Source organism: Girardinichthys multiradiatus, chromosome X (assembly GCF_021462225.1).
Source record: "Girardinichthys multiradiatus isolate DD_20200921_A chromosome X, DD_fGirMul_XY1, whole genome shotgun sequence".
Classification (NCBI taxonomy): domain Eukaryota; kingdom Metazoa; phylum Chordata; class Actinopteri; order Cyprinodontiformes; family Goodeidae; genus Girardinichthys; species Girardinichthys multiradiatus.
The window spans coordinates 19,019,670-19,041,559 of record NC_061817.1 but is presented as its reverse complement, the minus strand read 5'-3'; the positions used below and the strand labels follow the sequence as shown (position 1 = coordinate 19,041,559).

General features: G+C 40.1%; 1 protein-coding gene and 1 non-coding gene across 2 annotated transcripts; both read left to right on the top strand.

Moving 5' to 3' along the window:
* Positions 1-1,154: 1,154 nt before the first annotated feature.
* LOC124863198 (transportin-2-like) lies at positions 1,155-19,963 on the top strand. Its single transcript, XM_047357488.1, has 25 exons — positions 1,155-1,272; positions 2,275-2,374; positions 4,688-4,763; positions 5,384-5,533; positions 5,783-5,889; positions 6,529-6,662; positions 6,914-6,995; positions 7,090-7,212; positions 7,305-7,423; positions 8,765-8,825; positions 8,896-9,073; positions 9,315-9,467; positions 10,772-10,997; positions 11,180-11,351; positions 12,170-12,256; positions 12,354-12,461; positions 12,551-12,709; positions 12,826-12,913; positions 13,065-13,163; positions 14,245-14,340; positions 14,432-14,507; positions 14,600-14,699; positions 14,792-14,866; positions 15,941-16,076; positions 16,293-19,963. The coding sequence occupies exons 2-24, from the start codon at positions 2,276-2,278 to the stop codon at positions 16,046-16,048; spliced, it is 2,676 nt and encodes an 891-aa protein (XP_047213444.1). The 5' UTR covers positions 1,155-1,272; position 2,275; the 3' UTR covers positions 16,049-16,076; positions 16,293-19,963.
* LOC124863618 lies at positions 2,102-2,170 on the top strand. The gene has a single exon (XR_007037174.1). It is a non-coding gene; the product is annotated as a small nucleolar RNA SNORD41 (small nucleolar RNA).
* Positions 19,964-21,890: the final 1,927 nt, after the last annotated feature.

Genomic DNA, 21,890 nt, shown 5'->3' with positions numbered 1-21,890 from the left:
CAGTGTAAACTTCTGTTTATTAAAGTTGAGAACAGTTTTGGGCCCACACAATTTTCCTTATTTTTGCTTCTAAAAATCATTTTTGAAGACTACAATTGTTCTTGCTTTTCTTAACATTTAAAGAAATATATTGTGTATTTCAGTAGCAACTTCCCCTAGGCTTTACCTTGTTCCCTGGGCAAATATCACACATTACATACACATCTATTAATTTTATTTGGTTCTCTTAAGAGTTTACAGAATGTACAGTACAAGCCTGTGACCAACAACAAACAATGCCCAGATATCACACAACAGGAGGCTATCACTTCATGATCTAAGGTGAGCTGCACTTCGCAAGACCGTAAACAGTTGAAACCAACCAGTAAAATCTTTAGGATTCTACTGATAGTAAGGGTACTTAAGCAGTACTTTTCAAAATTTTTAAAACCTGTTACACCTCAGAAAATACTGGAACTCTTATGATGGACAGAGTTGTGCAGCTTAGGTATCAGCTTAAGTTAAGATCATATTGTAAGCAACATTTTATCTTTCTTCGTTTAATTAGTTTGGTGTCTAATGAAAACTTCAGTTGATATACAACTTTGTTTTTGAGTACTACTACAGGTAGCCTGGGTACCAGGTTTTGATAATCATGACACTAGAGCAGTGATTGTATTTATTACTGGTGCTTTTGTTGGGTCTTGATACAAATTATGGTTCCTCCCTCTGAAGTGAATACAGCAGTTTTCAAATATTTTATTAGGACAAAAAAGCTCTTAAAATCAACTGACACTGTGTTAAAAAGTATTTCCTCCCTTTGTTAAATAATGAATTAACTGTGATTAACCATATTTTTTGTTTAATTTCACTATCCACCCCCAAGGCTGATTATTGTTAGATCTGTGGAAGTCTCTGACCTCATGAAATATGACAAAAGGTCTAAAAAAAAAAGTAACACACACAAGGGTACTTTTATTATTTCATTACAAAAATCTGAAAATTCCACTATCAACTAAGATACTTTGACTAAGTGAATAATCAACACTTTACATAAAAAGACACGTTTTAGCTTTCATTTTGTGAGAAAAAGGAGACAAAAACTAAAACGTTTTGGCTCTTAACAGAAGCTTTAAACATAATCTCGCGTGGCTTTAGTTACCTAAAATCCTGTGCTTAACGGAAGCTTTCGCAGGTCAATTTAAGTCGGCGTGCTCATTTGAACCAGTAAAACTGAAACGAAGCAGAAGACGGGCGGCCCAGCGCTGATTATACAACTTTCCAATCAATATTGTAGGTACAGTTTCAGGGGGTCTTGTTTTCAACCACGTATGCAATTACGTCGTTCGTACGGTATTTCTGATAAAACGTTGATAAAGCAACGATCAAAATTATTTCGATGTTAGCACGGCTAGTAGGTTTAGCATTAGCAGCTTAGCGGCCAACGGTAGCCCGGGAAAACGTGTTCAGCGAGTTTTAAATTACTGTTAAATTCGCTTCAGAAGTCCGTGGTGTTAACCTGTGTCAAAATGTATTCGTTCTCAGATTATTTACAGATTGGGTCTGTTACTGTGACGTCGGATGAGTTATTAGTTTCAAGCCGGGGCACATTGTTAACACACAGCTCCCTCACCAAGTAGGCCTGAGGAAGAAGGGCAACTTTTGCAGCATCAGGTCTGCTGCATTAGGGGGGGGGGGGGGGGGTGAATTAAAAAAATACCACACGTTAAACTAACTGCAATATTCTGTCAGGATAACGCATGATTTTTGGGTCTTGTCGGAGCAGCCCCTGGTCGTAGCTCATTTATTTCCTCATAACTTTTCTTCGCACGCGAGTCTTCCGATGACCCGCGTGTCTTTGGCCCACCCGCTGACAACCACGGCGTTGAAATTTGCGAAAATATTGAGACGAGCTGCGTAAACTGGCGGACCGGGAGGCGTGGGGGCGGGGGTAGGATTAACATGAGGTGGTTAAGCCGGGTCACTGAGATTTTATCTGGTCGTGTGGTCTAATGGCTTTGTTTTAGTGCCGTAAACCCGTTACACGTAATACCCATTTGGTAGCAGTCTGGATTTCTGCTTGTACATCTTAGCTTGTTGCTAATCTAACTAAACATGTGGACTGGAGATGATGCATTAAAACCAACCTGACCTTCACTGATGGTGTTCGTATTCATACTGTCTGATCCGGAGACCACATGTTTTCACCTTTTGAGTTTTTTGTGTGTGTTTTTTTTACATGTATATTAGCACACTAACGACCATGTTAAAGTGTAGATTTTTGTGTGTCCACAGAATGGAGTGGCAGCCAGATGAGCAGGGGCTCCAGCAGGTCCTCCAGCTGCTTAAAGACTCCCAGTCGCCCAACACTGTCACACAAAGAGCTGTCCAACAAGTATCCTGCTGCGGTGTAATTTAAGGGGAGACGTGCACTGATCGGAAAGTGTGGGCATTTTCCGATGGAGATTTTAGCAAATTCTTATCTTTTAGCGCCATGAAAAGCATTTCTGCCATGAGGTCGTTAACTGATCCTTTATTTTAAGGACATAGTCGACCCCGTGAAACCGTTTTACTAAAATAAAATTACCTTTGACCTTACGATTTTAACAGTTTTATGTTACCTATCAACACTGATAGCAATACTAAAACCATAGTTTGCAAATTGATTCCTTTTTAAATAATGTAGATTCTTTCCTTAACTCTGAGATTATCAAAAAGCTGTGATATGGAGAAATGAAAAAACACATTTAAAAAGTAATTCTTATCCCTTTTTGGCAACAGATTGTTGGGCTCTAACTGTACAGGTCCTTCTCAAAAAATTAGCATATTGTGATAAAGTTCATTATTTTCTATAATGTAATGATGAAAATTTAACATTCATGTATTTTAGATTCATTGCACACTAACTGAAATATTTCAGGTCTTTTATTGTCTTAATACGGATGATTTTGGCATACAGCTCATGAAAACCCAAAATTCCTATCTCACAAAATTAGCATATTTCATCCGACCAATAAAAGAAAAGTGTTTTTAATACAAAAAACGTCAACCTTCAAATAATCATGTACAGTTATGCACTCAATACTTGGTCGGGAATCCTTTTGCAGAAATGACTGCTTCAATGCGGCGTGGCATGGAGGCAATCAGCCTGTGGCACTGCTGAGGTCTTATGGAGGCCCAGGATGCTTCGATAGTGGCCTTTAGCTCATCCAGAGTGTTGGGTCTTGAGTCTCTCAGCGTTCTCTTCACAATATCCCACAGATTCTCTATGGGGTTCAGGTCAGGAGAGTTGGCAGGCCAATTGAGCACAGTGATACCATGGTCAGTAAACCATTTACCAGTGGTTTTGGCACTGTGAGCAGGTGCCAGGTCGTGCTGAAAAATGAAATCCTAATCTCCATAAAGCTTTTCAGCAGATGGAAGCATGAAGTGCTCCAAAATCTCCTGATAGCTAGCTGCATTGACCCTGCCCTTGATAAAACACAGTGGACCAACACCAGCAGCTGACACGGCACCCCAGACCATCACTGACTGTGGGTACTTGACACTGGACTTCTGGCATTTTGGCATTTCCTTCTCCCCAGTCTTCCTCCAGACTGTGGGACCTTGATTTCCGAATGACATGCAGAATTTGCTTTCATCCGAAAAAAGTACTTTGGACCACTGAGCAACAGTCCAGTGCTGCTTCTCTGTAGCCCAGGACTGGGGAATGCGGCACCTGTAGCCCATTTCCTGCACACGCCTGTGCACGGTGGCTCTGGATGTTTCTACTCTAGACTCAGTCCACTGCTTCCGCAGGTCCCCCAAGGTCTGGAATCGGCCCTTCTCCACAATCTTCCTCAGGGTCCGGTCACCTCTTCTCGTTGTGCAGCGTTTTCTGTCACACTTTTTCCTTCCCACAGACTTCCCACTGAGGTGCCTTGATACAGCACTCTGGGAACAGCCTATTCGTTCAGAAATGTCTTTCCGTGTCTTACCTTCTTGCTTGAGGGTGTCAATAGTGGCCTTCTGGACAGCAGTCAGGTCGGCAGTCTTACCCATGATTGGGGTTTTGAGTGATGAACCAGGCTGGGAGTTTTAAAGGCCTCAGGAATCTTTTGCAGGTGTTTAGAGTTAACTCGTTGATTCAGATGATTAGGTTCATAGCTCGTTTAGAGACCCTTTTAATGATATGCTAATTTTGTGAGATAGGAATTTTGGGTTTTCATGAGCTGTATGCCAAAATCATCCGTATTAAGACAATAAAAGACCTGAAATATTTCAGTTAGTGTGCAAGGAATCTAAAATATATGAATGTTAAATTTTCATCATGACATTATGGAAAATAATTAACTTTATCACAATATGCTAATATTTTGAGAAGGACCTGTATGTCTCCTTTTAGAAATGAAACAAATTCCCTGGTCAAAAGGGCTACTTTATTTGAGTATTTACCATGTTTGTGGTTAGAGCTGCATATGAATCAGTCAAGGTCACCATCAGACTTTTTTTTTTTTTTTTTGGTACATCTCTATATGATGGTGTCCTTTTGTAAAGTTGGTGCTGAGATTGTTTTAACCTAGTGCTGAGGATGGACTGTGGTTGTTGAAATTGATATTAAACCAATATGGCATTTAAAACAAACATAAGCGATCTTAACTTTCCAAACTCTTGACAGTTCCTCTAGATTAAGATTTTTGTCTGGCTTGGTCCTTAACTGCTTTACTAGAAACTTGAACAACTCAATCAGTTCCCTGATTTCAACAACTATCTCATCTTTGTCCTCACAAGACTTAAAACTGAAGGTAAGCTTCTGTTGTTGAAGTTCAAATGCTTCTGTCATAGTTCATAGATGCATGCCACCCTGGAATGCAAGTACCACTCACTCTGTTATTAGTTCATGCATGATCTCTATAAGCTGTCAGCATCACTTTCTTGCTTCACTTAACCATGTTTGGTCACATTCTTCTTCAAGTGGGAATGTAAACGAGTCTGAAGTACTCTGACGCAGGGCTTATTCAAATTGTGCTCCTACACTTCAGCTGCAGGCTTTTAGCTTAGATTTTCTGCTTGTCATTAGGATGTGGAAAAACGACAGAGAAACTAACTTAATTTGCCGTATCTGTTACTAAATGGGAGAAAAGGACAAGACAAGTCGATGCCAAGTGTTGTCTGTCTTTTATGTCCTAACAATTATGTGTAAGTTGGTATGCAGCTAAAGCAGCCCTTCAGAATTTACTTCTATATTATATTAGTCCTATGCTATTTCTGTAAAATACTTCAGTGATTTCTGAAATTACAGGGTTGAAATACACATAAATATATATATATTTTAGTAAGTTTCTGTGTTTGCAGTCCTTTCTTGTATCACTGTCCCCCACTTTGCACACCAAAGTTTTTTGTTTTTTTTTATGTCTCTGCTCAGATGAGCCGACTCGCTCTTTGAGTGGTTTGATATTGAAGAACAATGTTAAGGCCCACTACCAGAACTTTCCCTCGGGAGTTTCAGATTTCATCAAGCGGGAATGCCTCAACAGCATTGGCGATCCCTCGCCGCTTATCCGGGCCACCATCGGTGAGCTTTCATGTTCTGCTGGCGCTGAATGGCGTTTTCTATTGTTTTCAAGCAAACAGGCTTCTTCCTGTTCCACCCATTAGTTGTGTTACTGTCTGGAGATGATGCATTTAAAAAAAATCTGAGTATCCATGAAGGTTTTTGTATTCATACTGTCTGATCCAGAGTTTCCTCGGAGACTGTGAATGTTTAATGATTTAAAATATGACTGGATCCGTTTTTTAACCCCCGCCTCCTTTTCTCCCCCAGGCATCCTTATCACTACGATTGCCTCCAAAGGGGAACTACAATCATGGCCGGAGCTGCTGCCACAGCTCTGCAGCTTGCTTGACTCTGAGGACTACAACACCTGTGAGGTCAGCATCTACCAAGCTATGACTTTGTAAATGTTGCTTTAGTGAAACGCTACACTGTGATGGGTTTCTGTACCTCTTTTGACCAAATACATAGTTCCTCAAGCTGAAATTGGCTATAACATTTTAAAGTTTTAAATATGTATTTAAGCTTTTACATTAAAACTTGAAGGAGTGACTAAACGCTGAACCTTTACTGGGAATTATGTACTTTCTTTTTTGTCTTTGGTAAATATTTTTTCTTAACATGTGAAGGGTGGGAAATTATCATTTCTATCCATTTTAAAAGTAAGCATTGGTTCTTTTGACTTAAATTACATTACAATGTTTGACTTGGCAAAGATGCAAGTCAGGTGTGGCTAAAATCCCCGATTACTGCTCGGGCCCCAGTTTTATTCCCTCATTAGTTACCATGTCACATAGATGAACTCAAAGTGGAACAATCCAACACATACTCCATTTGAGCTTGTGCATATATGAACAATTTGTTGTCAAACATCAGTTTAAAAGCTGAAATGTGTGCGATGCATTGATGCCTTTTGCTCTACGTGAATCTTCTGATGCCGTCTCATTCTCTCCTCTGTGTCTCCGTCCGTGTTTGCGTTTGATTTGACAGCCTTTCTGTGTATGTCCGTGTCTCAGGGCTCGTTCGGTGCATTGCAGAAGATCTGCGAGGACTCGTCGGAGCTGCTGGACAGCGATGCTCTGAACAGGCCCCTCAACGTTATGATACCTAAATTTCTTCAGTTCTTCAAGCATTGCAGTCCAAAGATTAGGTACAGGAGAGAACAGGAAATGCTAATTATGTATCGTGCAGTTGCTGAGTATTAGTGATAGATTGGTTTGGTAATAAATATGTGCATCTGTTAGCAGCTTGATTGCTTTTACGGCAGCTGCTTTTCTTTCTTTGAAAATAAGCTGTTTGAAATAGGGTTTTTTTTTGTTTGTTTAAACCTTTGAGAAAAATCTATTTTCTGTGCTGATGGTTTAACCTTAAGACATGTATGTTGGACTAATTTTCTTGCAGGTCCCATGCTATAGCCTGTGTGAACCAGTTCATCATCGGAAGAGCCCAGGCCCTTATGGACAACGTTGATACCTTTATAGAGGTTAGCTATTTGATCACTAAAAAGTTAATGAATGTATTAAATAAAAAACACTTGGCTCTTTTTGACCATACATCGTTTGCCCTATTATTTTTAGAGTCTGTTTGTGCTGGCAGTAGATGAAGACTCCGAGGTCCGTAAGAACGTGTGCAGAGCCCTGGTCATGTTGCTAGAAGTCCGCATCGACCGTCTGATCCCCCACATGCACAGCATCATTCAGGTAAGTTCAGGCCAACGGTAGGCTGGACAGCAAATGTTTTAGCCTTGTGGTTCACCCCATCAACCCTTTGTGTTCTCTCTGGTCTCCCACAGTACATGCTGCAGCGGACTCAGGATCCTGATGAGAATGTGGCTCTGGAAGCCTGCGAGTTCTGGTTGACCTTAGCAGAGCAACCTATTTGTAAGGAGGCGCTGTCTGGACACCTGCTGCAGTGAGTAATCTACGTGCTTTTAATGTGGTTGGTGTTCACGTGAATAGTAAAAGCGAAGCTTGGGTTCCCTTTTATTGTTGAAATTCAAATACAGCATCACCTCTTCAACTTTTTTTTCCATTTTATGTTGGTGTATTTTATTTTATTAGAACATTATGTGATTGTAAATATTTGGTGCATAACTTTGAAACGGCTGCAAAACAATGTTGGAAGCTGGAAGTCTTTTGTCGTGTACTCCACTGTTCTATCCCGCTTAGGAGATGTATGAAGAAAGCCATGCTTGGCAGAAACGGTTCAGAACAAACCAAAGTCCTTTATAGATCATCCTTTCATCCATTGATACTTGCGATCAAATTGCGGCCGGCCTTTTTTTTTTTTTTGCCCTGAAGCCGCCTTGGGAGGTGGTCATAAATCCGTAACTACTATGAAGGGTAAAAAAAGATTGGGGGGAATGGATATGACATAGAGCCAAGGAAACATTAGACACCAGTAGCTGTTTACTCTGTGGGTGCGTACCAGGTGGAGACATCATATTAACCTTCAGTGTCTTTCAGATCTAAGAAAAGTTGCTTAGCAGAACCCGATGCTTAGTATGGCACACAACAGCATTGCTTGCAATTAAAACACTGAATGCATAAGGTTCACAACACAGAGCTCAGTCCTGGGGAGATCCTCTGCAGACGAAGGCTGCGAGTTGTTAGTTGTTCACAGCAATGAGCTGAAAACCCAAGGGGCCCTTGATCTCTGGATCGCTTTGTATGATATGAAAGGACAAAGTTATCTGTGAAGGGTGGTGTGTGGTTGTGTTTATTGCAGAGCTGCTATGTGAAAGGGGCCTGCATGCAAAACCCCTTCAATCACATGGTGGCAGCAGCAACATTATGCTGTGAGGTGGCTGAGCTTCATCGTGTAATTAGAAGCTGGTCAGAATTGATGGATGGAGCTGAATACAGGGCACCATGTTGAAGACTCGAGACTAGGGCAGAGGTTCAGCTTCCTGCAGGACAACGGCCCTCGACGTGTATCCAGAGCTACAATGAAATGGTTTAGATCAAACCATGTTCATGTGTTAGGATGGCCCAGTCAAAGTCCAGACCTAAATCCAGTTGAGAATCTGTGGCAAAGCTGGTAGAGCAGCTGTAATTTCATCTATTCACTACTTTATGTTGGTCTACTGCATAAAATCCCAATAAAATGCATTGAGGTTTAAGGTTGTAAAGTGACAAAACATGAACAAGTTTAAGGGGTGTGAACACTTTGACAAGACATTGTACTTTTATTTTATTTTTTTTAAGCTGCTTTTCTGTTCACTGCTGCCTATTTCTCCACCCGTTGCTACAGACTGATCCCCGTTTTAGTGAATGGGATGAAGTATTCAGAGATCGACATCATTCTGTTGAAGGTAAGAACAGTATTTATTTTAAAGTGGATCAACCAGCTTGGTGCTGAAGAACTACTACCTCGTGTTTCAGGGTGACGTGGAAGAGGATGAGGCGGTGCCAGACAGCGAGCAGGACATCAAGCCCCGTTTCCACAAGTCGCGCACCGTAACCTTGCAACATGAAGGAGGGGAGGGAGAGGAGGATGAGGACATCGAAGATGACGACGACGATGACGACGACGATGACGCGCTAACGGACTGGAACCTGCGTAAGTGATGAGAAAAGAGGCTACTTTAAGAAGAAGATGCATGTGGTTTTCAGCCTTTGAGATTGGTTTATTTTTATTGCCTACCTGAATTTTTAATGAGTTTAATAAAGTGAGCAGATTTATTTATAAAACAAAGTATAGAAACTGAAACCCACCTCATTAATTAATATCCACATCTAATTTTTTTTTTTTTTTTTATCCCACACACACACACACCCCCTTTTTTTTTTGTTATGTACAGGAAAGTGTTCGGCTGCAGCACTCGATGTTTTGGCCAACGTTTTCCGCGACGACCTACTGCCCCACCTTCTACCGCTTCTAAAAGGGTTACTCTTCCATCCGGACTGGGTGGTCAAGGAGTCTGGCATCCTGGTACTCGGAGCCATAGCTGAAGGTGAAAATTGCAGAATGTCTTTGCGCAATGTACGCCTTCTGCTGCAGCATTCAATCAGTGTTGTAAATGGCTGACATTTATATTCACATGCCATCCAGATTGTATCATTGTATCATCTTCAAAGGGAAATCGAATGCACTAGAACAGAGACATGGTGGAATTTACTCCTGACTGATCTATTTAAGCTTGGATGTTTCAGTTTATAAAAGCAGAAGTGGATAAATCTTAAGTGCACAAGAATATGAAAGCTTCAAACTAACACTCTACAAACACTAAAAATGAATTTATTGAAAGCAAACAGATTTTAGAGTCACAGCTTGACAATGCACACAGTAGGGAATGATCAACCGGATCCATTTGCTGCACTTTGAGCGAATGTTGTTTGCTCACTTTTTATATTTCAGTGGCAGCATCAACCTGGTTAAAGTCGTATTTACATTTTAATATACTAGACATGCACCACTCAGAATTTTGACCGGGTTTTTAAGGTCTGACTTGCTGATTTTTATTTATTTATTTAAATTTTTCTTCAAAAGTCGAAACAGCTTTCCACCGTAGGAAGGACAGTGAATGTGTTAAGCTGTGCGTTTAAGAGAAACGGCTATAAAGGTTTTACTAATATTTTTTAAATGAAGACGAATAGTTGGAGACCCTTAAAGACATATTTAAAACCCAGCAAACCTAGCATTACTAAAACGACTGTAACTGTGTGTATTTCTTTGGGAATGTAAAAATTCACCTTAAAGCACGTTCCATGAAAGACGGAGGGCAGAAACTTCCTGTTGTCAGCTGGAAATGTCGCTCTCTTGCAGAGTAAACTGTAGCCATGTCTCAATATGTCACAGAAAAAGGTTTCCTCTTTAAATGGCTGCTTACATCTCTGTCTTATCTGACTTGTTGATACTGAAAATGACTAACGTTGAATCTTTATTCAGTAACAACTTCTATGCAGAAGAGGTGTTTTTGTTGTTACAGTGACCTGGTAGCTCTTGGGTATGGTGTGTTCAGCAATCAGAAAAAGATTGGATTTTTGAGTTTCCGACTAGTTGGAGTTGATCAAGCAGAAAATCAGTAGTTTCACCAGCCGATTTTTCTCTGCTTTTCTAAAATGTTTGTATAACTGACTTTGGATCAGAGAAAGATGTACCATCTCTTTAAAGCCAGTGACAACTTTTTTTTTTTTTTAATGGACATCTAAGTTTAGGAACATCTCGGGAATAGTATTTGATTTGTTGTATTATCAAATAAATAGTTAAAGTAAACTTTCTTCTGATGCCTGTTCTTGTGCCTTTCTTCACACCTAGGTTGCATGCAGGGCATGGTGCCCTACCTACCTGAGCTCATCCCCCACCTCATCCAGAGTCTGAGTGACAAGAAGGCCTTGGTGCGCTCCATCGCCTGCTGGACTCTGAGTCGGTATGCGCATTGGGTGGTCTCCCAGCCCCCCGACTCCTACCTCAAACCCCTTATGACGGAGCTTCTCAAGCGTATCTTAGACAGCAACAAGAGGGTGCAGGAGGCCGCCTGCAGGTGAGCAGCTTTCCCCTCCTCCGCTTCTCGTTATGTGGACATGATGAAAAACCCAGCTCATTGATGAAAAATGATACACTTTGTTCCCATATTGTTTCTGATCCTCATACTGCAAGTGTTATTAAACTTTATAAATTACTCCTAGATTAAGAATATTAAGCATTTCCATGTTGGGTTTTCAGCTCCTTTGCCACCCTGGAGGAGGAAGCGTGCACAGAACTGGTTCCCTACCTGAGCTTCATCCTGGACACACTGGTTTTTGCCTTTGGGAAGTACCAGCACAAGAATCTTCTTATTCTGTATGATGCCATTGGGACTTTAGCAGATTCAGTGGGTCACCATCTTAATCAGCCTGTAAGTGTCTTTTTAAAATGACAGCAGACGGGGCTTTACTCCTTTTCTTTATTACCTTAAAGTTTTGGCTTTTAGTAGGTATGTTTAACATAAATGCAAACTTATATATATATATTTCTTACTATTCATTCCTCCAAATGACTGATTTATTGAAAGTGATGAGTATGATGGTGATCAAGTAACACAAAATGATAAATGAAACACTTTTTGACCCAGCTATAATAAACGTATGGCTCTAGTTGCCAGGGAGGGTTCCGACACCCTCTTGAAAACCCTGAAATTTGCTAATTAAAATTGTACCAATCGGGCTTTTTTTTTTTTTTTTTTTTTTTGGGTAAAAACTGATTTCCAGTTCGTCTCCGATATCTGACTTGCCGATTCACATTGTTTCTTTTCCTATAGTCTATAACACATAGAGGGATGAATGGGCAGCAGATTCTTCGATAGACGAAGTAGTTCCTAAACCAACTGGAAATCAAGGAATTACAAGATTATCCTTACTTATGCACCAAAACATATGTCCCTAATCTTTATCTAATATAAAAAAAACACAAATGGCCTCACAGTACATGCTGTTGGTTGTTTATAGACCATTTAATGGTGGGAGCATGTAGTTTTGATACATATAATGGATTGGGAGGGAATAAAGTTCAGTTTTTTCAGTGTTTGAGCTGCTTATCACTAATCGGAGCCAGATGAGGGAAAATTGGCTGATTTCAATTGATTGATGCATCTCTAGAACTAATACATTATTAGGTTTTTCAAACATTTACATATGAAATAAAACCTTTGAGCTTACAGTTAGTTCTGTTTTCTAGGAGTATATCCAGAAGCTGATGCCCCCTTTAATAGCAAAGTGGAATCAGCTAAAAGATGAAGACAAGGATCTTTTCCCTCTATTAGAGGTGAGTAAAAATCTTATTTTTATAAAGGGATCAAAACTAGAATAAAACCTTGGTTTTAGCTGGCATTGTGTTTAAACGGTTATGTTTTTTCTTTCAGTGTCTGTCGTCCGTAGCTACCGCCCTGCAGAGCGGCTTCCTGCCGTACTGCGAGCCTGTTTATCAGCGCTGCGTCACATTAGTTCAGAAGACGCTTGCTCAGGCCATGGTGGGAGCACAAACGCATTCACCAAACTTTTTTTTAAAATATTATTACTAAAAGTTTTCATAACCACGAAGTCTCTGCCATCTGTCCAGATGTACAACCAGCAACCTGACCAGTATGAGGCTCCAGACAAGGATTTCATGATCGTGGCCCTGGATCTGCTCAGTGGGCTTGCAGAGGGTCTCGGTGGCCACGTGGAGCAACTTGTAGCCCGATCGAACATAATGACCCTGCTTTTTCAGTGCATGCAGGTGAGACTTAACACTTTTGCCCCTTTGCTTATTTGCTTTAAATATAGGATATAGTATTTTTGTTGCTAAAGTTTGTTTTAAACTTTGTAACGGTCATTTGTCTGGTTCTGTCCCAGGACACCATGCCCGAAGTGAGGCAAAGCTCCTTTGCACTGCTGGGGGATCTAACCAAGGCATGCTTCCTTCATGTGAAGCCCTGCATTTGTGAGTCACTTTTGTCTTGTTTCTACAGGAGAGTCCTCCTCATCTGTTGTCCCACATGGCTTGTTTTTAATTAGAAGTTGCTACAGATAGGAAGCTGGGAAGGAAGAGTTTTATTTTTCTGAAACCTTTGTGTGAACTTGCCTCCTTCCAGCTGAGTTTATGCCCATCCTCGGGCTCAACCTGAACCCAGAGTTTATCTCTGTGTGTAACAATGCCACCTGGGCCATCGGAGAGATCTCTATGCAAATGGGTAAGAGTTCCTGGTGTAAATAACTTATTATTCCTACATGTTGCTTTTTTGTTTAAAAAGTGATCAGTATCTGGACATGATGAAACACCCAGCTCATTGACACAAAATGATACATTTTGTTCCCAAAACATTTTCTGATCCAAATACTGAATACTTGATAACTCTAGTTGGTGCAGTGGAGCATTTCCTCTGGATTTCTACATTGTCATAAATTTGCTTTGAACTTTTTTTTTTTTTAAGCTTAGGTGTTTTTAAAAACTTATTTTCTGACTTTTTTTCTCAGTTCCTAAAACGTAAAAATTGAAAATTCCAAAAAAATAAATAGTTTCTTATTACCATTATGAGTACTGGTGCCCATCCCTAATTAGTATAACGTATCAGGTATTTGCTCTCCTAATCGATAGGTGTGGTCAGTTGGATGAACTCTTAACTGCCCGTGAGAGGAGAAAAGGGGTTAGTTGTAATAAGGCCATGGCCTTGTTTTGCTTCGTAAAAGATCGTTTTTAGAAATCTAGTAATTGGTGATTTATAAATGGGGAAAACCTGTAGCTGCAACTTGTTCTATTTTAATGAGAACAGATTTTGTATAAAATAGAATAACTTCCACTTTCTATCCTTTTTAAGTTGATAAAATATATAAATTATTTTCCACCTGAAACTGTATTGGTGGGATGTTCAAAAAATCTGCTTTGGAAAATATTTGTTAATGTGAACAAGGTTTAAATCTCATCTTGAACTTATGCGAGTACGTATAGAAGTACTGTTGACAGTTAGTGATATTCTCTGTAAGTCCTATTAAATGTTTTCACTTGGAAATGAAATCCAAATATACTGGGCAATTTGAGTTTGTAGATTTCTCTTAAAAGTGCTGACCTGATATGGCGCAGCAGCTAATCTAACCTGGGCATGTTATCACTTTTTTTTTTTTTTGGGTGGCCATGCTTGTGTTTCAGGCATTGTGTGGATTTTATGTTTGAAATACTTTCCTGAGTAGTTTTATTATTTACTTTTTTTGTTTTAAAGATGCTTTCCCTCTGATATCCAGTTGCCTTGTCTTAAATGATCATCCTCTTCTGTGTAGGTGCAGAGATGCAGCCTTATGTTGGTATGGTGCTGCCCAACCTGGTGGAGATCATCAACAGACCCAACACCCCCAAGACTCTGCTGGAAAACACAGGTACACTGAGATGATCACACAAGTTGTGTTCATGACAGACCCACAAGGCAGTTGAGTTCACCTGAACCGTTTTTTGTTTCCTGGTGTGCAGCCATTACGATTGGCAGACTCGGGTTCGTCTGTCCTCAGGAAGTGGCTCCACAGCTGCAGCATTTCATCAGACCATGGTGCGTCTCCTGTGAAAGTTTCCAGTTCTGATAACCATTTTAAAGCAGCAGTATTTATTAATGCTATGTTTTGGGTTTTTTTTAAATCACAGGTGCACGTCATTGAGGAATATTAGAGATAATGAGGAAAAGGATTCTGCTTTTCGAGGAATCTGCGTTATGATTGGTGTCAATCCTGCAGGTGTGGTGCAGGTGAGGTGAATCTTCAGCTAGACATGCTTCAGATTATAGAAATACGGTGGTTCTACGTTCATGTGCTGAGAGAACAAATATTATCTCTGCAGGACTTTATTTTCTTCTGCGATGCTGTGGCTTCATGGGTCAGCCCAAAGGAGGATTTACGAGATATGTTTTGTAAGGTAAGTGCCAGATCATGAAAGAACAGGGTTGGTAATCACAACCTTCCCTAATTCCTGTTCAGTCTTAGCTCAACACACTCTGTGATGATCATTCATCAGACATTCGAAATCTGATTACGAGGTGTGGATGATTATGATTCTGAGAAGTGTGGTAAGATTTCCGAGTTAGGAAGACATTGCTTACAAACTTCTTGTCCAAAACTCATTCAAGCTGACCTGCCAGCACCCTAGTGTTGTTAGTTTTTCAGATGCTTTTGACCTTGTACAGCAATACATACGTTAACACCCAAAGATCATAAAGATCTTTAGGCTGAACATCACCAGGCTGTTCTTTCACTGCAGTTTCTAAGAGTGCTGCTTGCATTATAAGGTATAGCTACTAGTTCTGAGGATATTTCCTGGTCAGAATTTACAATATCCACTATTTACAAAGCTCTCACTTGTCAGTACTTGAGTTGCACAATATATTGAATTGTGACCTTCATCACAAAATGTGTTTGCTAGATTGCATGTGCAAAGGACAGCTTAGGTGCAATATCTGGTAGGATATTTAAGTGTCAAGGTTTCGGCATATTCCTCGTGAGGTGTTCCAGGCACGTCCCACCGGGAAGAGGCCCAGGGGATTGCCCAGGACATGCTGGAGGGACAATGATTCTCTGCTGTCCTGGGAACGCCTTGGGCTCCCCCCAGAGGAGCTGGTGGATGTGTCTGGGGAGAGGGGCATGTGCTGAGTCTGTTGCCCCCGCGCATCGGTCCCGTGTAAAACTGAAGACGGCGAGTACATATTGGCTCAATTGTGTGACATGACGATCACAAATGGATCAGTTAGGCCAGCTGGCCCGAGATTTATGGAGAAAACGCACATGGATTTGTCTTCACTCATTTACAACTTTCACACAGAGGAGTGTGGCTGTTACTGTGACCTGTTAACCCTTAAGTATGGTGCGTTGGAATAAGATCTAATTCATGGAGTTTCCAAACAGCTCAATAAGCTGAAATTTGTCTGGTCGAATGTACACCCTTCAGACTTCAGCCTGTTGGAAGAGCTTACATGGTTTTATTTTCTCTCCCAAGATCCTGCATGGTTTCAAGGACCAGGTGGGAGAAGAGAACTGGCAGCAGTTCTCTGAGCAGTTCCCCCCTCTGTTGAAAGAGCGACTATCAGCCTGCTATGGTGTCTAATCCAACCCTTGTTCCAATGACCTGTCAAGTAAGTCGTCATCAAAAGATGATTTAGTCCCAAGACGAAGGTCTCTGGATATGATGAAACACCCAGCTCATTGAGAACTAATGATACATTTTGTTCCCAATTTCATTTTTCTGATCCAGAATCCCACTTTTCACCAACAGCAGATGTATTCTCTGACCACAAAAGATCTTTCATGAAAATGGACTTTTTTTCTTTTCTTTTTTCTCTTCCTTCTAGGTTCTGAAGGGGAGGGTAACAGGGAAACTCATTGCACTGCCCAAATCTTGGGGAGAAACTTGAGCTGGAGGGATGTGACTGGCCCCAATCCTCCAGTCTACGGATGGCCTCTGTTTCCCCTGCGCCCTGTTTGTCTCCAAGGGAGGGTGGGATGGGGGCGGTAGTTGAGGGAGGGTAAAACAGGGATATTTGTATACCTCTCGTAATAAATGCCTCACTGCTAGAAACTCAAAAGTGACTTTCGCCAACCGCAATCCAGGGGTCTTGGGTAGGCGAGGGCAGAGTTCAGACCTCCGTCTTCACGTTTGGATTGCTCATACAAGTTGGTGATGTCTGGATGGGGAGGGGGTGGGCAGATGGGTACAAAAAGTAATTATCTGAACCAGCAAATACTACAAAGCATGTAGAATGCTCACATGTAGCTGTTTAAACAGGAAACGGATGCTTTTACTTTGCAATGATGTGCACAGAACCTTTGCACCTTTTCCAGCAGAATTGCATACACCTTTCTATGTGTACACGCACGCATCTTTGTTCATATGTAAATTAAGTCGGATTTGTAGATTTCCTTTCTAACTGTAGGACTCTCATTTCTTTCCCGTCAACAGAAGCAGTAAAGGTTTATGCCTTCCCGGTTCCAACATACTATAATACACATATTCTAGGCTTAAGTTGCATGTTCACGTGAATGTCTTCTTTATTTGTAAGCATTAATTGTCAGTTTTCAAGCCATCTACTGTTTGGTCCATGTGTCCCCTCAATCTAATCATCGCCCCCCCACCTATAGTTTTAACAGAGGTTGTTTGTGTTAAGACGAACTATAGATAAATTCAGGAATAAACGTGTTTGATGGTTGTTAATGCAACAACATTGCTAATAATGTAAGCAGATAAAGAACCGTGTTCGCTGCTGTGGCTTCGTTCTTAATATTTAAGGAATGGACTCGCTGAGATCCATCTGTCATCACCAAGAATGGATTCTTACTGGTATAAATGCACTTTTTCTGTTCTGAGAAAATAGATTTTCTTATGTAAGACAGTAATATTATACTGAAGTTAGCTTTTTCCGGATAAGTGATTTTAGGACTGCTATAAGCAAAATTAGAATAAAGCGGAGTTAAGAGTAAGACTTAAGCGAGCCCATAGATTTATAATGTAACTCCTAAAATGGGATAAATAGGATTATAGGAATGACGCACTGCACCCTCATATGAATCAGAAATCATCTCTTTCTCTCTCGTCACGTGTTAAGGGTCAGAAAAGCGCTGATCAGGTTTTTGTGGTCAGTATCAGATCTCGGGTTTTTGTAAAGCTTTAAGCAGCCAATAGCGATTTTAGTCAATTCTGATTTCGGTTTAAGAACTATTGATAGAAACCCGAACAATAAACATCTGTCTTATTTCTTTTCTCCCCGTGGTCTTGCTGTCAGCTGTTAATTATAACACAAAGATCATATGTCGGCAATCAGCATTAGTAAAACAAGTCTCGTGTATTTCCCTAAAGCATGTTCATCCTTAAGGCCTTGGCAGACCTTGCTGTGCTTTTAAACGTTAACTGCTCTGATCTGGCAGACGAGCGCGCTCTTCTATTTGTATGTTTTCACTGCAACCTCTTACGAGGTAATCATGAGCTGGTTTATACACCATGTTAAATAAAAAATTATTCTTTCTCTTCAGAATATAAATCCTGTTTTTCCTTGTGGTTCTTAAAAGTTGAATTATCCACACTGGGAAAGCCGCAGATCTCTGCTCGCTATATTTGTTTAAAAACTAGCATCGTCATCTTTCTTCTGCTCATGGATCTGATATCCATTAGCTGACACAAAGACTTTCTAGTAGAGCACACTAGGAATTAGACAATGTTAAAAGGCTGACAACATGTGCAGATCTGCCAGGTTCTGTAAAAGGTTTAAGTCTCTGAAGGCTGAAATGCTCTGACTGTTTAGCCTTCCTGTTATCTACCGGGAAGTCTTGCTCTTTTGTTTTGCAGCCAGAAGAAAAGGCAAAAGCATGTCTCTAAGTTGCAGACTCAATTTTAAACATCTTTTTCCATAATAATTATGAAAATTCCCAGCTTTGAGTAATCTTCACTGAGTAACAGCATCCAACTAGAAAAGTATTGCATATGGTGCATTCACTGAGCGGGAAAAGATTAGATAATAAAAATTCAACCTGTTTCTCAGGTATTCTGTTATTGGTTATTAATGGCTGTTTATTGATCCCTGAATTAAAAGATTTGAGTTTTAGCAGTTTTTGTAGCCTTGCTGCTGGACTTGTATGGTACTTCTCCAGCTTCTTATACTAGTGATTACTGTTGCCACACATTCTCCTGCTGATACTGTGTAGGTTATGTCTGGGAATACTGGGATGTTTTTTTTTTAAAGTTCTTGGGTTACACTGGTTACCTTATTAGTGGGAGTGTTGGTCTCTCTTCTGGTTTATTTTTTTAAATTCTTGTCCGTAGTTCATGGTTACATTGAAACTGTGTGGATCTCTGCCTGTCAGTGTTTACCAGAAGTACTTAGACATAATTGTGCACCAGCCCTACTTAAAAATGATTCAAGGAAGTACAGTCTAACTCATGCCTGTTTTCATGTAGCTCTCAGATGTATTTGTTTGCCAGCCAATAAGTCATTCTTATTGTCAGGTTGCTTAAAGAAACTCCAAAGATGAAGGTGCTTTTTAAAAAAAAAGAAATCTATTCCTGCCTGATTGAATAAACAAATGTCAGCTTCTGTTGATGGATTATGCATTTTGTAGGTTTAATTTGATTTGCTTTTCTCCTTCAGCAAATGTGATGTATTATTATTATTTTTTTTTGTTACTGATGTTTTAAGATCTTAAACCACATTCAGAAGCACCACATGGAGACCATGGCTTGTTTTTTGGATGTAAAAGGAAGCATTGGCCTGTGTTCAGAAGTTGAATTGTGCTGAATTCAGCACAATGTTAAATTTAGTTTAATAAAAGTATAATGTAACTAGACCTTTGCCATAGTAATATGCACAAAATTACACTTCAATGCAAGCTTTTTTTTATTTTATTTTAACTTTAATTTATTGTTTTTTTTATTTTTTTAAGGCTCATGGCAATTTTTATTTATTTTACTTTTTGTTTATTATATTCTATTGTGCTGCCATGCACAATTTTTGTTTTGGACTTTAAAAGTTTTTTTCTTTCTATTCTTTTTATTTAAAGAGCAGTTTTGTTTTATAGCTTGTCATCTGATTATGTTACATTTGATGTGGGCTGAATGCAAGTCAATGCTGGGAAATAATTTTAGGGGAAAATGTGGAAAACTAGCTTTTTTTTTTTTTTTTTTTATAGCTGGCAAATTTCATAATTCCTTCTTGCTGAACTGTGGTGTGAGTGGGATCTAATAGGATGTATCCCTTATGTAATATTTAAAGGGGAAATATTTTTCCTATAGATCTTTGAGTTTGCTGAAAGTTTTGTACGATAAATAACTCATGAATAGAACAATCATTGTTTTGAGAGTAACGGCTCATTAGCCTCCTAGCAGAACTGCTGAGGTCCTATCTTCGGCGGTTCTGCTTGGAGGTTAATGGCACCTGAACAATATGGAATAAATGCCACTGTCAGAGGATACTTTAAAGGCATTTTGAGGTTTTTTTTGCTTTTAAATTTTTACAAAATAAAATATGAATTATCATCCTTGAGTTTTAATTTATTTTTGCCTGGTATTTTAAACTACTTGCATAGTAGATTAGAATTGACCTGTTAATTTCAGTATTTGAAAAAGTTTTTGTCACGATGTAATATTTCAGATAATCCAAAACATGTTCATATCTGATAAAGATAACCAAAAGTAGTTTTCAAATGATATAATTTTAAAAGCTATCGAAACCAACCTGGTCCTGTGTGGAAAAAGTAATTGCCCCCAGTGATTAACAGTGATCAAACACATTTTTGTTGGGGGGGGGGCCTGAAACTACCAATACCTGCCTTAATGATCATGGTATTACTGTGGCCAGAAAACTCCTGATCTACCGCTTATATACAGGTCCTTCTCAAAATATTAGCATATTGTGATAAAGTTCATTATTTTCCATAATGTAATGATGAAAATTTAACATTCATATATTTTAGATTCATTGCACACTAACTGAAATATTTCAGGTCTTTTATTGTCTTAATACGGATGATTTTGGCATACAGCTCATGAAAACCCAAAATTCCTATCTCACAACATTAGCATATTTCATCCGACCAATAAAAGAAAAGTGTTTTTAATACAAAAAACGTCAACCTTCAAATAATCATGTACAGTTATGCACTCAATACTTGGTCGGGAATCCTTTTTCAGAAATGACTGCTTCAATGCGGCGTGGCATGGAGGCAGTCAGCATGTGGCACTGCTGAGGTCTTATGGAGGCCCAGGATGCTTCGATAGCGGCCTTTAGCTCATCCAGAGTGTTGGGTCTTGAGTCTCTCAACGTTCTCTTCACAATATCCCACAGATTCTCTATGGGGTTCAGGTCAGGAGAGTTGGCAGGCCAATTGAGCACAGTGATACCATGGTCAGTAAACCATTTACCAGTGGTTTTGGCACTGTGAGCAGGTGCCAGGTCGGGCTGAAAAATGAAATCTTCATCTCCATAAAGCTTTTCAGCAGATGGAAGCATGAAGTGCTCCAAAATCTCCTGATAGCTAGCTGCATTGACCCTGCCCTTGATAAAACACAGTGGACCAACACCAGCAGCTGACACGGCACCCCAGACCATCACTGACTGTGGGTACTTGACACTGGACTTCTAGCATTCTGGCATTTCCTTCTCCCCAGTCTTCCTCCAGACTCCTTGTCATTTCCGAATGACATGCAGAATTTGCTTTCATCCGAAAAAAGTACTTTGGACCACTGAGCAACAGTCCAGTGCTGCTTCTCTGTAGCCCAGGTCAGGCGCTTCTGCCGCTGTTTCTGGTTCAAAAGTGGCTTGACCTGGGGAATGCGGCACCTGTAGCCCATTTCCTGCACACGCCTGTGCACGGTGGCTCTGGATGTTTCTACTCCAGACTCAGTCCACTGCTTCCGCAGGTCCCCCAAGGTCTGGAATCGGCCCTTCTCCACAATCTTCCTCAGGGTTCGGTCACCTCTTCTCGTTGTGCAGCGTTTTCTGCCACACTTTTTCCTTCCCACAGACTTCCCACTGAGGTGCCTTGATACAGCACTCTGGGAACAGCCTATTCGTTCAGAAATTTCTTTCTGTGTCTTACCCTCTTGCTTGAGGGTGTCAATAGTGGCCTTCTGGACAGCAGTCAGGTCGGCAGTCTTACCCATGATTGGGGTTTTGAGTGATGAACCAGGCTGGGAGTTTTAAAGGCCTCAGGAATCTTTTGCAGGTGTTTAGAGTTAACTCGTTGATTCAGATGATTAGGTTCATAGCTCGTTTAGAGACCCTTTTAATAATATGCTAATTTTGTGAGATAGGAATTTTGGGTTTTCATGAGCTGTATGCCAAAATCATCCGTATTAAGACAATAAAAGACCTGAAATATTTCAGTTAGTGTGCAATGAATCTAAAATATATGAATGTTAAATTTTTATCATGACATTATGGAAAATAATGAACTTTATCACA

Excerpts from the sequence above, each read along its gene's own strand:
- LOC124863198 (XM_047357488.1), top strand. The coding sequence starts at position 2,276 with ATGGAGTGGCAGCCAGATGAGCAGGGGCTCCAGCAGGTCCTCCAGCTG. Across the intron at positions 5,890-6,528 it reads AGGACTACAACACCTGTGAG|GGCTCGTTCGGTGCATTGCA; the intron begins GTCAGCATCTAC and ends TCCGTGTCTCAG. Across the intron at positions 13,164-14,244 it reads AGAGATCTCTATGCAAATGG|GTGCAGAGATGCAGCCTTAT; the intron begins GTAAGAGTTCCT and ends TCTTCTGTGTAG.